Source organism: Salvelinus alpinus, chromosome 17 (assembly GCF_045679555.1).
Source record: "Salvelinus alpinus chromosome 17, SLU_Salpinus.1, whole genome shotgun sequence".
NCBI classification, from domain to species: Eukaryota; Metazoa; Chordata; class Actinopteri; order Salmoniformes; family Salmonidae; genus Salvelinus; species Salvelinus alpinus.
Genome location: NC_092102.1, coordinates 51,974,020 through 51,989,455, shown reverse-complemented (window position 1 = coordinate 51,989,455; position 15,436 = coordinate 51,974,020). Strand labels below are relative to the sequence as shown.

At 41.8% G+C, this 15,436-nt stretch overlaps 1 protein-coding gene across 1 annotated transcript in view; it reads right to left on the bottom strand.

The window, feature by feature from the left end:
* LOC139543154 (IQ motif and SEC7 domain-containing protein 1-like) overlaps positions 1 to 15,236 on the bottom strand; it is a 142,476-nt gene extending 127,240 nt beyond the window's left edge. Inside the window, exon 1 of the mRNA XM_071349392.1 lies at positions 14,653 to 15,236. Coding sequence (XP_071205493.1) covers positions 14,653 to 14,720 — 68 coding nt within the window. The 5' untranslated portion in view covers positions 14,721 to 15,236. The remainder of the gene's footprint in view (positions 1 to 14,652) is intronic.
* Between the last annotated feature and the right edge of the window lie 200 nt (positions 15,237 to 15,436).

Below are 15,436 nucleotides of genomic sequence, written 5' to 3'. Positions count from 1 at the left end.
ACCCTGCTACCATGTAAAAAGACTTCCACCCTGCTACCACGAAAAAAGACTTCCACCCTGCTACCACGTAAAAAGACTTCCACCCTGCTACCACGTAAAAAGACTTCCACCCTGCTACCACGTAAAAAGACTTCCACCCTGCTACCATGAAAAAAGACTTCCACCCTGCTACCATGTAAAAAGACTTCCACCCTGCTACCATGAAAAAAGACTTCCACCCTGCTACCATGAAAAAAGACTTCCACCCTGCTACCATGTAAAAAGACTTCCACCCTGCTACCATGTAAAAAGACTTCCACCCTGCTACCATGAAAAAAGACTTCCACCCTGCTACCATGTAAAAAGACTTCCACCCTGCTACCATGTAAAAAGACTTCCACCCTGCTACCATGTAAAAAGACTTCCACCCTGCTACCATGAAAAAAGACTTCCACCCTGCTACCATGAAAAAAGACTTCCACCCTGCTACCATGTAAAAAGACTTCCACCCTGCTACCATGAAAAAAGACTTCCACCCTGCTACCATGTAAAAAGACTTCCACCCTGCTACCATGAAAAAAGACTTCCACCCTGCTAGCATGAAAAAAGACTTCCACCCTGCTACCATGTAAAAAGACTTCCACCCTGCTACCATGAAAAAAGACTTCCACCCTGCTACCATGTAAAAAGACCATACAGCGGGTAAATGCAAGTATTTCCCATGACTGTGCCTCACAACCAAATGTTTTCCTGGCCCACCACTCCACCCTGGACTTGAACAGCCTTTACGACCAGGTCCACCTCTACAAGGCAGCAGTGCCCACCTTCGCCAGGACCCTAAGGGACATCGCCCTCAACCGCAGCCCCAACACCTCACACAGGAGCAACAGATCAACAGACACCCCGCCCAGACCAGCGAGACACTCTCCCAAACCTGTGGGAAAACAATGAACCATAATCCCAACTCATGACGTTACTTCCCTGCATGAATCTGCAGGTAGCTAACCAAACAGGTTCAATGTTAGCTAGCTAACATTAGGCTATAGCTAGCTAAGCAAATGGCACTAAGATATGAATAATAAGATCATACACGTAACGTTAGCTAACTAGATTGGTAAATAATGAACCATAATCCCAACTCATGACGTTACTACCCTGCATGAATCAGCAGGTATCTAACCAACCAGGAGGTGGCAGCATTTCCTTCCCTATATGTCCCCCTAGGCAAAACTATGATAACATAACCCCCAAAAATGGGTAAAAACTCCTGCAGCTCTGTCGCATACTGGGTCTGTACATAGTCAATGGTAGGCTTCGAGGAGACTCCTATAGTAGGTACACCTATAGCTCATCCTTGACAGTAGTACTGCAGACACTTTAATGGTAACATATCCTAATCACTCTACACTGTAATGGTAACATATCCTAATCACACTGTAATGGTAACATATCCTAATCACTCTACACTGTAATGGTAACATATCCTAATCACTCTGTAATGGTAACATATCCTAATCACTCTACACTGTAATGGTAACATATCCTAATCACACTGTAATGGTAACATATCCTAATCACTCTGTAATGGTAACATATCCTAATCACACTGTAATGGTAACATATCCTAATCACTCTGTAATGGTAACATATCCTAATCACTCTGTAATGGTAACATATCCTAATCACACTGTAATGGTAACATATCCTAATCACACTGTAATGGTAACATATCATAATCACTCTGTAATGGTAACATATCCTAATCACACTGTAATGGTAACATATCCTAATCACACTGTAATGGTAACATATCCTAATCACACTGTAATGGTAACATATCCTAATCACTCTGTAATGGTAACATATCCTAATCACTCTACACTGTAATGGTAACATATCCTAATCACTCTGTAATGGTAACGTATCCTAATCACTCTGTAATGGTAACATATCCTAATCACACTGTAATGGTAACATATCCTAATCACTCTGTAATGGTAACATATCATAATCACTCTACACTGTAATGGTAACATATCCTAATCACACTGTAATGGTAACATATCCTAATCACACTGTAATGGTAACATATCCTAATCACTCTGTAATGGTAACATATCCTAATCACTCTACACTGTAATGGTAACATATCCTAATCACTCTGTAATGGTAACATATCCTAATCACTCTGTAATGGTAACATATCCTAATCACACTGTAATGGTAACATATCCTAATCACTCTGTAATGGTAACATATCATAATCACTCTACACTGTAATGGTAACATATCATAATCACTCTACACTGTAATGGTAACATATCCTAATCACTCTGTAATGGTAACATATCATAATCACTCTACACTGTAATGGTAACGTATCCTAATCACACTGTAATGGTAACATATCATAATCACTCTACACTGTAATGGTAACATATCCTAATCACTCTGTAATGGTAACATATCATAATCACTCTACACTGTAATGGTAACGTATCCTAATCACACTGTAATGGTAACATATCCTAATCACTCTACACTGTAATGGTAACATATCCTAATCACACTGTAATGGTAACATATCCCAATCACTCTGTAATGGTAACATATCCTAATCACACTGTAATGGTAACATATCCTAATCACTCTGTAATGGTAACATATCCTAATCACTCTACACTGTAATGGTAACATATCCTAATCACTCTACACTGTAATGGTAACATATCCTAATCACTCTGTAATGGTAACATATCATAATCACTCTGTAATGGTAACATATCCTAATCACTCTGTAATGGTAACATATCCTAATCACTCTACACTGTAATGGTAACATATCCTAATCACTCTACACTGTAATGGTAACATATCCTAATCACACTGTAATGGTAACATATCCTAATCACACTGTAATGGTAACATATCCTAATCACTCTGTAATGGTAACATATCCTAATCACTCTGTAATGGTAACATATCCTAATCACACTGTAATGGTAACATATCCTAATCACACTGTAATGGTAACATATCCTAACCACACTGTAATGGTAACATATCCTAATCACACTGTAATGGTAACATATCCTAATCACACTGTAATGGTAACATATCATCATATTAAAACGCTCATCATATTAAACAGCATATTAACACTCTGAATAGGATACATGTCATATTAAACAGCATATTAACACTCTGAATAGGATACATGTCATATTAAACAGCATATTAACACTCTGAATAGGATACATGTCATATTAAACAGCATATTAACACTCTGAATAGGTCAGGAGCCAGACAGTGAGTCTAAGAAGGAACTAAATTAATTATTTAGGCTATATTATTTAAGTTGTTTCAAGGCTATAGTCTACAAAGAAATACATTGTGAAGCATTAGGGAGTGAGACACAATAGGCTGCTAGGGACATAAAGCGCTCAGCATTTAAACAACATTTAGTTGGATTAAATCGTTATAGTCTATACGTTGTGCATATAGGCTGTGACTTACATAGAATTAAATACAAATTAAACAAAAAAAGGCCTTATTAAACTTTACACACTCAACTGGGTTATTATGGCCTGTCAGACCCATGATGCAGTTGGGTTTGCTGACTGCCCAGATGTTGACTCGGCAGTCCTCTCCTCCAGTGGCTAGCAGACGGCCTGAGTTCTTCCCAAGGGCAAGACACACCACATGACTGGAGTGGGCTACAATCTCTAGTGCCTTTTGAATTCAATTTTAAAATACATTTTTAGAAACAGGAGTTTGGCCTGTCTGGGGCTTCAGACTCATGTGATGGTACCTGGGGAGACGGCCAGTGTCTTCAGACTCATGTGATGGTACCTGGGGAGAAGACCAGTGTCTTCAGACTCATGTGATGGTACCTGGGGAGACGAACAGTGTCTTCAGACTCATGTGATGGTACCTGGAGAGACGGCCAGTGTCTTCAGACTCATGTGATGGTACCTGGAGAGACGAACAGTGTCTTCAGACTCATGTGATGGTACCTGGAGAGACGGCCAGTGTCTTCAGACTCATGTGATGGTACCTGGGGAGACGGCCAGTGTCTTCAGACTCATGTGATGGTACCTGGGGAGACGGCCAGTGTCTTCAGACTCATGTGATGGTACCTGGAGAGACGGCCAGTGTCTTCAGACTCATGTGATGGTACCTGGAGAGATGGCCAGTGTCTTCAGACTCATGTGATGGTACCTGGAGAAACGACCAGTGTCTTTAGACTCATGTGATGGTACCTGGAGAGACACCATCATACTTTCAGGATACGTGTCTTTTCAGATTCCATAGTGATTCTTTAGTTGTGGACACTTCATCACCACACTTCCTCTCTCTAGGTCTCGGTTCCTTCTCATCTTTGTAAGTCACCTTGATTTATCACCTGTGTGTTTAATCAGTTTCTTTATGAATTTTTTTTGTGAACTCTAGTGGACAGTATTTGTATTTATTATGGATCCCCATCAGCAGCTACTCTTCCTGGGGTCCAGCAAAAATAAGGCAGTTTATACAATTTTAAAAACATTACAATACATTCACATATTTCACAACACACTGTGTGCCCTCAGGCCCCTACTCCACCACTACCACATATCTACAGTACTAAATCCATGTGTATGTATAGTGTGTATGTTATCGTGTGTGTGTGTGTGTGTGTGTGTGTGTGTGTGTGTGTGTGTGTGTGTGTGTGTGTGTGTGTGTGTGTGTCTATGCATATGTCTATGCCAATATTTGTGTTGCTTCACAGTCATGAGGAACAGGCAACTCCCTAGTTAAAATACATCCCTTTTTTAACACTAGAGTTAAACCCCTCTTCAGAAGGAGCCTGCATGCCCTCACTAAAGAACAAACCAGGGCTGCCTCACAAATAGTACCCTATTCCCTATGTAGTGCACTACTTTAGACAAGGACCATAAAAGTAGTACACTACTTTTGACTAGGGGCCGGACCATAGGTATATAGGGAACAGCCCATACAATTAATTATCACACAGAAATCAAGAAACACTAAACAAACAAATACTTGAATTCCTCTTTAACAATGTGTACCACACCACATACTAAGTCAACAAAAGTATTTGTTTTCTGATTACAGCTGGACTCCTTAATGATCAAACATCCTTGTCCGTTTGGGATATTACATTAACAAAGAGTCACTGCAAACAACCATCACAGTTTTATTTCTCTCAGACATCATTGGACGCTCTTCAACCCCCATTAGGACGCTCTTCAACCCCCATTAGGACGCTCTTCAACCCCCATTAGGACGCTCTTCAACCCCCATTAGGACGCTCTTCAACCCCCATTAGGACGCTCTTCAACCCCCATTAGGACGCTCTTCAACCCCCATTAGGACGCTCTTCAACCCCCATTAGGACGCTCTTCAACCCCCATTAGGACGCTCTTCAACTCCCATTAGGACGCTCTTCAACTCCCATTAGGACGCTCCTCAACCCCCATTAGGACGCTCTTCAACCCCCATTAGGACGCTCCTCAACCCCCATTAGGACGCTCCTCAACCCCCATTAGGACGCTCTTCAACCCCCATTAGGACGCTCCTCAACCCCCATTAGGACGCTCTTCAACCCCCATTAGGACGCTCCTCAACCCCCATTAGGACGCTCCTCAACCCCCATTAGGACGCTCTTCAACCCCCATTAGGACGCTCCTCAACCCCCATTAGGACGCTCTTCAACCCCCATTAGGGCGCTCCTCAACCCCCATTAGGACGCTCCTCAACCCCCATTAGGACGCTCCTCAACCCCCATTAGGACGCTCCTCAACCCCCATTAGGACGCTCCTCAACCCCCATTAGGACGCTCTTCAACCCCCATTAGGACGCTCTTCAACTCCCATTAGGACGCTCTTCAACCCCCATTAGGACGCTCTTCAACCCCCATTAGGACGCTCCTCAACCCCCATTAGGACGCTCCTCAACCCCCATTAGGGCGCTCTTCAACCCCCATTAGGACGCTCCTCAACTCCCGTTAGAACGCTCTTCAACCCCCATTAGGACGCTCCTCAACCCCCATGGGGTTTATTATGGATCCCCATTAGTTCCTGTCAAGGCAGCGGTTACTCTTCCTGGGGTTTATTATGGATCCCCATTAGTTCCTGCCAAGGCAGCAGCTACTCTTCCTGGGGTTTATTATGGATCCCCATTAGTTCCTGCCAAGGCAGCAGCTACTCTTCCTGGGGTTTATTATGGATCCCCATTAGTTCCTGTCAAGGCAGCAGCTACTCTTCCTGGGGTTTATTATGGATCCCCATTAGTTCCTGTCAAGGCAGCAGCTACTCTTCCTGGGGTTTATTATGGATCCCCATTAGTTCCTGCCAAGGCAGCAGCTACTCTTCCTGGGGTCCAGCAACATTAAGCCAGTTATATACAACTTAAAATATTACATGACATTACAGAGCTCCACCTGTTTTGAGGCCAACATTTTTTGCCAAAAAACAGGGTTGCCTGTTTTGCATGTTATTTTGGCATTAATATGTGTCACATATCAGTTTGCAAACAATGTAATTTAAAAATAATAATAATTGACTTAATAAAGCTGCATACTTTACAAACAAACTATTTTTTTGCTTTCTTGAGTAACAAGCTGACCACACTGCTCAGCGTCTACGTAGCCAGGCACTAAAATAGAACTTGGTTCTATTTGTGACGCTTGAAGCGCTGCAAGTCCCGCCTCTCCCATCTCCTCATTGGTTTTTAGGAGCATATACCCATGTGGGTGATTGAAAGATGAACTGAGGTCCACACTCCAGACCAGTTGGTGGTGGTAATGCACCTTAAAGTTGGTTTGCCAACAGCCATATAAAGTCCAAAGACGAAGAAGAAGCCTGAAGGAGGAGAGATTACTAGAAACACACTCAATTTACCCTTTTATCTATGGATTAATTGTCGGAGTAGAGGACCTTGTGCATTTCAGGTAAAATAACAACCCAATGTTTATATCGCAGGACAAATTAGCTAGCAACAGCAAAGCTAGCTAGGTATTGCCATGAATGTTTAATACTTTTCGCGTGCAGTCTGGTCAGCATGTAAGGCAGCTCCAAAATTCAGGTGTTTCAGCCTAGCTCAGTGCTTTCTGTAGTGGCGGAAAATACGGAGCGTAGGGGTTGGTAATGTTCTCTAGTTGCGCCGTGATTGGCTCAGTGCTCTGTCACTCATGGGGACACTACGTCACCGCCAAATCTGAGGGTAGAGCTCGAAAATTCAAGCCCCTTGGGTTCTGCCATAGAGTTACATTAGAAGTGCCCATCCAAGAAGGCTCAAGGTCATTGGCCACAGATAAAATGACATCAAATCACGTTATATCTACAGTAGCTTTGATTGGACTGATCATGTCAACATCATTCTTTCAAAATCTTAGCTAGCAGTCATCATCATGAATCAAGTCGACAATCTACTGGCAAATGCTTTTAATCATTGTCATATGAAGAGAAACAATGAAGAGAAATTATAGATAGAACGTATCGGTGCTCATCGGCCATTCGGCATAAACATTACACAACAAGTTGGAAACTGCTAATTCAACAATAAGTGATTTGGAAGTAATCAGTGATTAACTGCAAGCATTTGAAAAGCAATCACTAGCCTGCTATTTAGTGGAGTGGGTGTGTGGGACAAGTCTGTGTTTAAGGGTCTCTTTTCCAAGCTTCAAAGGATAAACATTCAACATTGGCCAGCAATCCAGCATGATTTCAGCTCAAAACAACTGTTAACTCGAAACTGGGAAATCTGACTTTGTGAGTTCAAGACAACTGGGAACTCGGAGAAAATAACCGTCTGGAAAAATACGTTTTGAACTTTCATCCAACTCGAATTGTAAATCGGGAACTCGGGCCTCTTTCTAGAGCTACGACCTGAAGATCACTGACGTCATCAGGATTTCACCTTTTTCAGAGTTCCCAGTTGTCTTGAAAGCACCATAAATCCAGAGAATGTCAGACTTTGATGACAAAGTTTGATGATAAAATTTGCCCATGAAGGACCACTGCACCACCTTCCTGTTCAAGTGAGCATAGCACAACATGGTGAGTCCAAAAATGTATTTTATGCTGCTGTATAAATTATGTAATATGCCAGGGAGATATGTACACTGTAGCTAAGAAAGTAATATGTTGTGAAGTAAGCTGATAGTAGCCCATGTGCCTCACCAAATAATTTGGTAGATTTTCCACTCTTAATTTCACCTGACTTGGTGGTGCACATGTAGCCTATAACCTGTTTTAGAGAAATTTAATCATTGAATATTGTAAGAGCTTTCATTTTCTGCTTATATGCCCCCTTTATCTATCCTATGGTTTTGACTTGGTGTACAGGGAGAACACTGTAAGAACACTGTAAGAATGGCCCATGTTCTGAATTCTGTCGCTGTACATTTCAAAAGTGCTGAACAAATAGTTATATTGACTGCATCCGTCCTAGCTCGCTCCTTAATGTCTTAATCGAAATGACGGATTGCCTCTTATCTGCTTTTCGTCCCCTTATGCCATAGTTTGTACATCTCAATTTTCAGTAGAAACCACATTTGTTTAAGCAAGTCAGCCATATCAGCTATGTTTTTTTAAAAAGGTAGTAAATGAGGCTGAAGGAACTGTTTCGCTGCCAGACAAGGCTCCGCAGATAACCAGGTGTAGCAGTGGTAAGGTGTCCGGACTCTGCTGTTGGGACAGCTTTCTGTAGGCCCTAACAGTTTGTGGGCACCTTTTGTCACCGTTATAGTGCAATTCATGTATTGTTTAGTGTTGTGTTGTGTTGTGTAGTGGCTTTGCTGGCATGTATCTACAAATATTTGGGGAGTTTGCCCCATCAAGATGTACATGCTAAAATCGCCACTAATCACAGCACTGGCAAACCACGGTTGACCAACTCCCTGACCAATATGGCTGCCCTTTATCCCATCATAAGAAGGTTCATGTTCATTCTAGTATTCTAATTCTAGTATTCTAATTCTAGTATTCTAAGGTACAAGTTTTTTTTTTAAATGAATTGTTTGCCCCACCAAGATTAACATGCTAAAATCGCCGCTGCTTTTCACAACACATTGTGTGTGTCCTGGCAGGTCTACTACCACAGAAAACATCTTGTGTACATATGTATAGAGTATCATGTGTAAGTGTAAGGGTGTGTCTGTGCCTGTGTGTGTGTGTGTGTGTGTGTGTGTGTGTGTGTGTGTGTGTGTGTGTGTGTGTGTGTGTGTGTGTGTGTGTGTGTGTCTCTTCACAGTCCCCGCTGTTCCATAAGGTGTATTTTTATCTGTTTCTTAAATCTGATTCTACTGCTGCATCAGTTACCTGATGTGGAATAGAGTTCCATGTAGTCATGGCTCTATGTAGTACTATGCACCTCCCATAGTCTGTTCTGGACTTGGGGACTGTGAAGAGACCTCTGGTGGCATGTCTTGTGGGGTAAGCATGCGTGTCTGAGCTGTGTGCTATTAAACAGACAGCTCAGTGCATTCAGCAGGTCAACACGTCTTACAACAACAAGTAGTGATGAAGTCAATCTCTCCTCCACTTTGAGCCATGAGAGATTTACATGCATATTATTAATGCTAGCTCACCGTGTACATTTGAGGGCCAGACTTGCTGCCCTGTTCTGAGCCAATTGTAATTTCCGAGGTCCCTCTTTGTGGCACCTGACCACACGACTGAACTGTAGTCCAGGTGCGACAACACTAGTGCGACAACACTAGGGCCTGTAGGATCTGCCTTGTTGATAGTGCTGTTAAGAAGGAAGATCAGTGCTTTATTATAGACAGACTTCTCCCCATCTTAGCTACTGTTGTATCAACATGTTTTGACCATGACAGTTTACAATGCAGGGTTACTCCAAGCACTTTAGTCACCTCAACTTGCTCAATTTCCACATTATTTATTACAAGATTTAGTTGAGGTTAGGGTATTGTCACGCCCTGGCTATAGAGAGGCTTTTTATTCTCTATTTTAGTTAGGCCAGGGTGTGACTAGGGTGGGCAGTCTATGTTATTTTTTCTATGTTGTTGTGTTTCTATGTGTTTGGCCTGGTGTGGTTCCCAATCAGAGGCAGCTGTCTAACGTTGTCTCTGATTGGGAGCCATACTTAGGTAGCCTGTTCCAACCAATGTTTGTGGGTAGTTGTTTTTTGTTTTGTATTATGTACCAGACAGAACTGTTTCGGTTATTCTTTTTGTCATTTTCGTGTTTTGTGTTCGGGTTATTAAATTGAATATGAACACGTACTACGCTGCACCTTGGTCCTCATCTTCTTCTCTTGAATGCCGTTACAGGTGAATGATTTGTCCCAAATACAATGCTAGTATTGAATAAGACTAACTTATTTGATAAGTATTGCAAAGCCAGTCGCATGTCATTCGTAAAGATTTTAAAAAGTAAAAGGGCCTAGACAGTAGCTGTGGGGAATACCAGATTCTATGTGGATTTTGTTGGAGAGGCTTCCATTAAAGAACACCCTCTGTGTTCTGTTAGACAAGTAACTATTTATCCACATTATAGCAGGGGGTGTAAAGTCATAACACATAAGTATTTTTCCCAGCAGCAGACTATGGTTGATAATGTCAAAAGCTGCACTGAAGTCTATTAAAACTGCCCCCACAATATTTTTATCATCAATTTCTCTCAGCCAATCATCAGTCATTTGTGTAAGTGCTGTGCTTGTTGAATCCCCTTCCCTATAAGCGTGCTGAAAGTCTGTTGTCAATTTGTTTACAGTAAAATAGGATTGTATCTGGTCAAAAACTATTTTTCCAAAAGGGTTGGTGACAAGCTGATTGGTCAGCTATTTGAGCCAGTAAAGGGGGCTTTACTATTCTTAGGTAGCGGAATGACTTTTGCTTCCCTCTTTCACACTCACTTTACGAAATAAAAAATTACAATGCTTGTATTTCATAATTTGATCAGTTATACTTTGATGTATAGTGCCAGCATTTGTTGCTGGCATGTCATGCCTAAGTTTACTAATCTTGTCAATGAAAAAAATCATCAACGTAATTGGCAATATCATTGGGTTTTGTGATGAATGAGCCTTCTGATTCAATGAATGATGGAGCTGGGTTTGCCTTTTTCCCCAAAATTTCATTGAAAATCCTCCAAAGATTTTACTGTCATTCTTTATTTCATAGTGTAGTTCTTCTCATTTTTATTCAGTTTAGTCACATGAGTTCTCAATTTGTAGTATGTTTGCCAATCGGTTGTACAGCCAGACCTATTTGCCATTTCTTTTGCCTCATCCCTCTCAACCATACAATTTTTTAAATTCCTCATCAATCCACGGGGATTTAACAATTTTACAATAGTTTTCTTAATAATGGGTGCGTGCTTATTAGTAACTGGAATAAGCAATTTCAAGTGTCAATTGGTGCGTCTAGTTGCTCCTCATTACACACCAACACATATTATTATTATATCAACAACATAGGATCATATTGTATGACCTCATATACACTATATTAGGCCCAGGCTTTGGAACTTTGGTTTTCCTAGATATGGCTACTATATTGTGATCACTACATGGGGAGGCAGCGTAGCCTAGTGGTTAGAGTGTTGAACTAGTAACTGAAAGGTTGAATCCCCGAGCTGACAAGGTACAAATCTGTCATTCTGCCCCTGAACAAGGCACTGTTTCTAGGCCATCAGTTGAAAATAAGAATTTGTTCTTAACTGACTTGCCTAGTAAATTATGAATAAAACATCTGATGGATTTTTGCAGCATTAGTAAAGATATGATCAATACATGTTGATGATTTCATTCCTGTGCTGTTTGTAACTACCCTGGTAGGTTGACTGATAACCTGAACCAGGTTGCAGGCACTTGTTACAGTATGACGTTTACTCTTTAGTGGGCAGCTTGACGGAAGCCAGTCAATATTGAAATCACCCAGATAATATACCTCTCTGTTGATATCACATACATTGTCAAGAATTTCACACGTATTATCCAGATACTGACTGTTATACTTGGTGGTCTATAGCAGCTTCCCACCAGAATGGGCTTTAGGTGAGGCAGATGAACCTGTAGTCATATTACTTCAACAGTATTTAACATGAGATCGTCTCTAAGCTCTACAGGAATGTGTTTCTGAAAACAACGCCTCCCCCCTTTGGCATTTCTGTCTTTTCTGTAGATGTTATAACCATGTATTTCTCCCACTTTCTCCCACTGTATCATCAAAGGTATTATTTAAGTGAGTTTTCAGAGATGCGATTTCAACATGGCACGTCGATCCATGACATCCTACTGAGACGAGTTGCTAGACAAACTAGATTCAATGCCATAACGTGGAAACCCAACACTATACCACAATGCAACAGAGCTGTGGCTGAAACTGGCCACCATAGAGAGAGGTTGAGATGAGTTTTACAGCAGTGCTTCCCCTAGCAATACGTAGGTGGGAAGGACCCACCTTACTTCCTACTTGCGCCACTGAAAGATTTTTCTCTTTAAATAGTTTTAAATTGAAGCTTTTGGTGGGTAGAGGATATGGATGTGGATTTTTGGAAAATAATCTTGGGGATTGTATTAATGACAGGATCAGGATCATTCAGAGAAGAGTGGACAGATCTCTGCTATTGGACAACAGAGGGAGGGTGGGACAGGTGGCCAGGGCTGGAGGGAGGAGAGAAAGAAAGAAAGAAAGAAAGAAAGAAAGAAAGAAAGAAAGAAAGAAAGAAAGAAAGAAAGAAAGAAAGAAAGAGAGACCGAGACAGAGACAGAGAGAGGCTATTTGCTCATTGTTACAACACTGAACACAGCCAATAATAGAAGATTTGAAATGTCTCTATTCTTTTAAAACGTTTGTGGGTGGCTGGAATCTCTTTTCTCACTGCCTGGTATAGAGGTCCTGGATGACAGGGAGCTTGGCCCCAGTGATGTAGTGGGCTGTCCTCACCACCCTCTGATATAGAGGCCCTGGATGGCAGAGAGCTCGGTCCCGGTGATGTACTGGGCTGTCCTCACCACCCTCTGGTATAGAGGTCCTGGATGGCAGGGAGCTCGGCCCCAGTGATGTACTGGGCTGTCCTCACCACCACCTGATATAGAGGTCCTGGGTGGCAGGGAGCTCGGTCCCGGTGATGTACTGGGCTGTCCTCACCACTCTCTGATATAGAGGTCCTGGGTGGCAGGGAGCTCGGTCCCGGTGATGTACTGGGCTGTCCTCACCACCCTCTGTAGCGCCATGCGATCGAGGGCGGTCCTGTTACCATACCAAGCAGTGACGCAGCCAATGAAGATCGTCTCAGAGGTGTAGCTGGAGACATTTTTGAGGATTTGAGGGCCGATGCCAAACTTTTCAGCCTCCTGAGAGGGAAGAGATGCTGTAGAACCTTTTTGTGGACTATTTTAAATCCTTAGTGATTTGGACCAGCCTTTCTTTGAGGCAAGGCGAGAAAGAGAGAGGATCGTTGATCCAAGGTCTGTTTTAAAGGATTGACTCTCTTTGATAGGTCAGTGTAAATCTATAAACCAATTATTTAAGTAAGAGAGACATCACACCCCAACACAACACAGACACACACACTTTACAAAAGGGTATTTGAGGTCTGGGCCTGCTGGTGTAGTTAAAAAGCGAGCACGTGGCTGTAACTCACTACTGCTTATAAAATAGACTTGGCATCTCTTCCTGAGTTCACCCTCTCATTTGACACACACACACACACACACACACACACACACACACACACACACACACACACACACACACACACACACACACACACACACACACACACACACACACACACACACACACACACACACACACACACACACACACACACACACAGTAGATGTGATAATGATATTTTCCTTCATAAAACGGTTGTTTGTGAAGGACACACACACACACACGTCTCTGCTAAGATATTCATTATTTTAGGATATAGTATGGTTATGAAAAAATGTGTACTTTAATAAACAATATCCTTACCTTCATATATCAGAGACATTTTAACACCTGATTCACCCTGTAATGTTTCAGGTCCACCACACACCATATTAAGTACATACCACCACACGAGTGGTCAATAAAATGAATGTGTAGAAGCTGTAGATTTGTAGAGAAGTAAAAGATTAACACAGAAAACAATGCATCCTTTTTTAAACGTTAGTGGTCGGTCTCCTATCTCCCCAACTGTTATCCTACCTGAGAGTTAAGAGGACATATTCCAAGGGACAAAACTGTAGCCTACTCTGCTGTAGGCTAATGTTACTGTACAGAATGGGGTCTGCTGTAGGCTAATGTTACTGTACAGAATGGGGTCTGCTGTAGGCTAATGTTACTGTACAGAATGGGGTCTGCTGTAGGCTAACATTACTGTACAGAATGGGGTCTGCTGTAGGCTAACATTACTGTACAGAACAGGAGTCGACATTTGAGGCAGCACATCAAACAGCAGTTCAATAACAAAGCCGTTTTCTGTTGCAGTCCACAACACCATATTGACCAACTAACTGTCAATACTATCATTTACGTTAAACCATTCATTTATTAAGCATATCACAATCATGTACCCGTTTGGAAAATACAAATAAATGCAATAATATGGAATGCAATAATCTGTTGTTTTTTTTACTGGCGAATAACAATTATTGCCGCATAATCTTTGATAAACAGCAATCTATAATCCAACTCAAACGCGCCCTTACCAGTATATCAGCTTGTTGTTATTTAGAATAACAGGAGTCTTGTCTGAGGCGCAATTGATGCACCACATTGTTGCTAACGAATCCACGTCGGTCCTGGTGCGTAAAACCCTTATTCCCTCCTGTCGTTAATTTGGCTCGATATCCGCTCCTGGAGAGACGCGCTCCAGGGATACGTTCTCATACGCATGCTTCTGTTATTTCAGGTAGAGCGCATTGTTAACTCAGAAGAGAAAAAGAGGAGAAATGTCGAGGGTTCTCCCGCTCAATCTTCTCCTTTTACACGGATCTCAATCCCTTCATCTATCCCCAACCTCTAATTCTTAATCTCCCCCTTCCCTCTCCTCCCTCATTTCGTTGACTCTCCAACGCGGCCGTTTCTATCTCTCTCTGGTCGCTTCAGGCTGCTATCTGCTAGAGCGGAGCAGCGTGACACAGCAGTCACGGCAACAACACGACTACAGCTAGTCTGATTTGGTGAACAATTTCCGGCTCCAGTCCACACACGCAGCAAGTGAGGGTGCATTCTATCTATACAATCCAAGTAAATTGTTATCCTTCTTCCATTTAATAGATAGAAAGACAAAGAAAATATTATAGTAAAATCAAATCCAAATGATTTGTCACATGCAATGAATACAACAGGTGTAGTAGACCTTACCACGAAATGCTTACTTACAAGCCATTAACCAACAATGCAGTTTCAAGAAAAATGAGTGTTATGAAAATATTTATTAAAACAAACTGAAAGGTTTTTTTTTAAAGAAAAAAAAGAAAATTCGAAAAA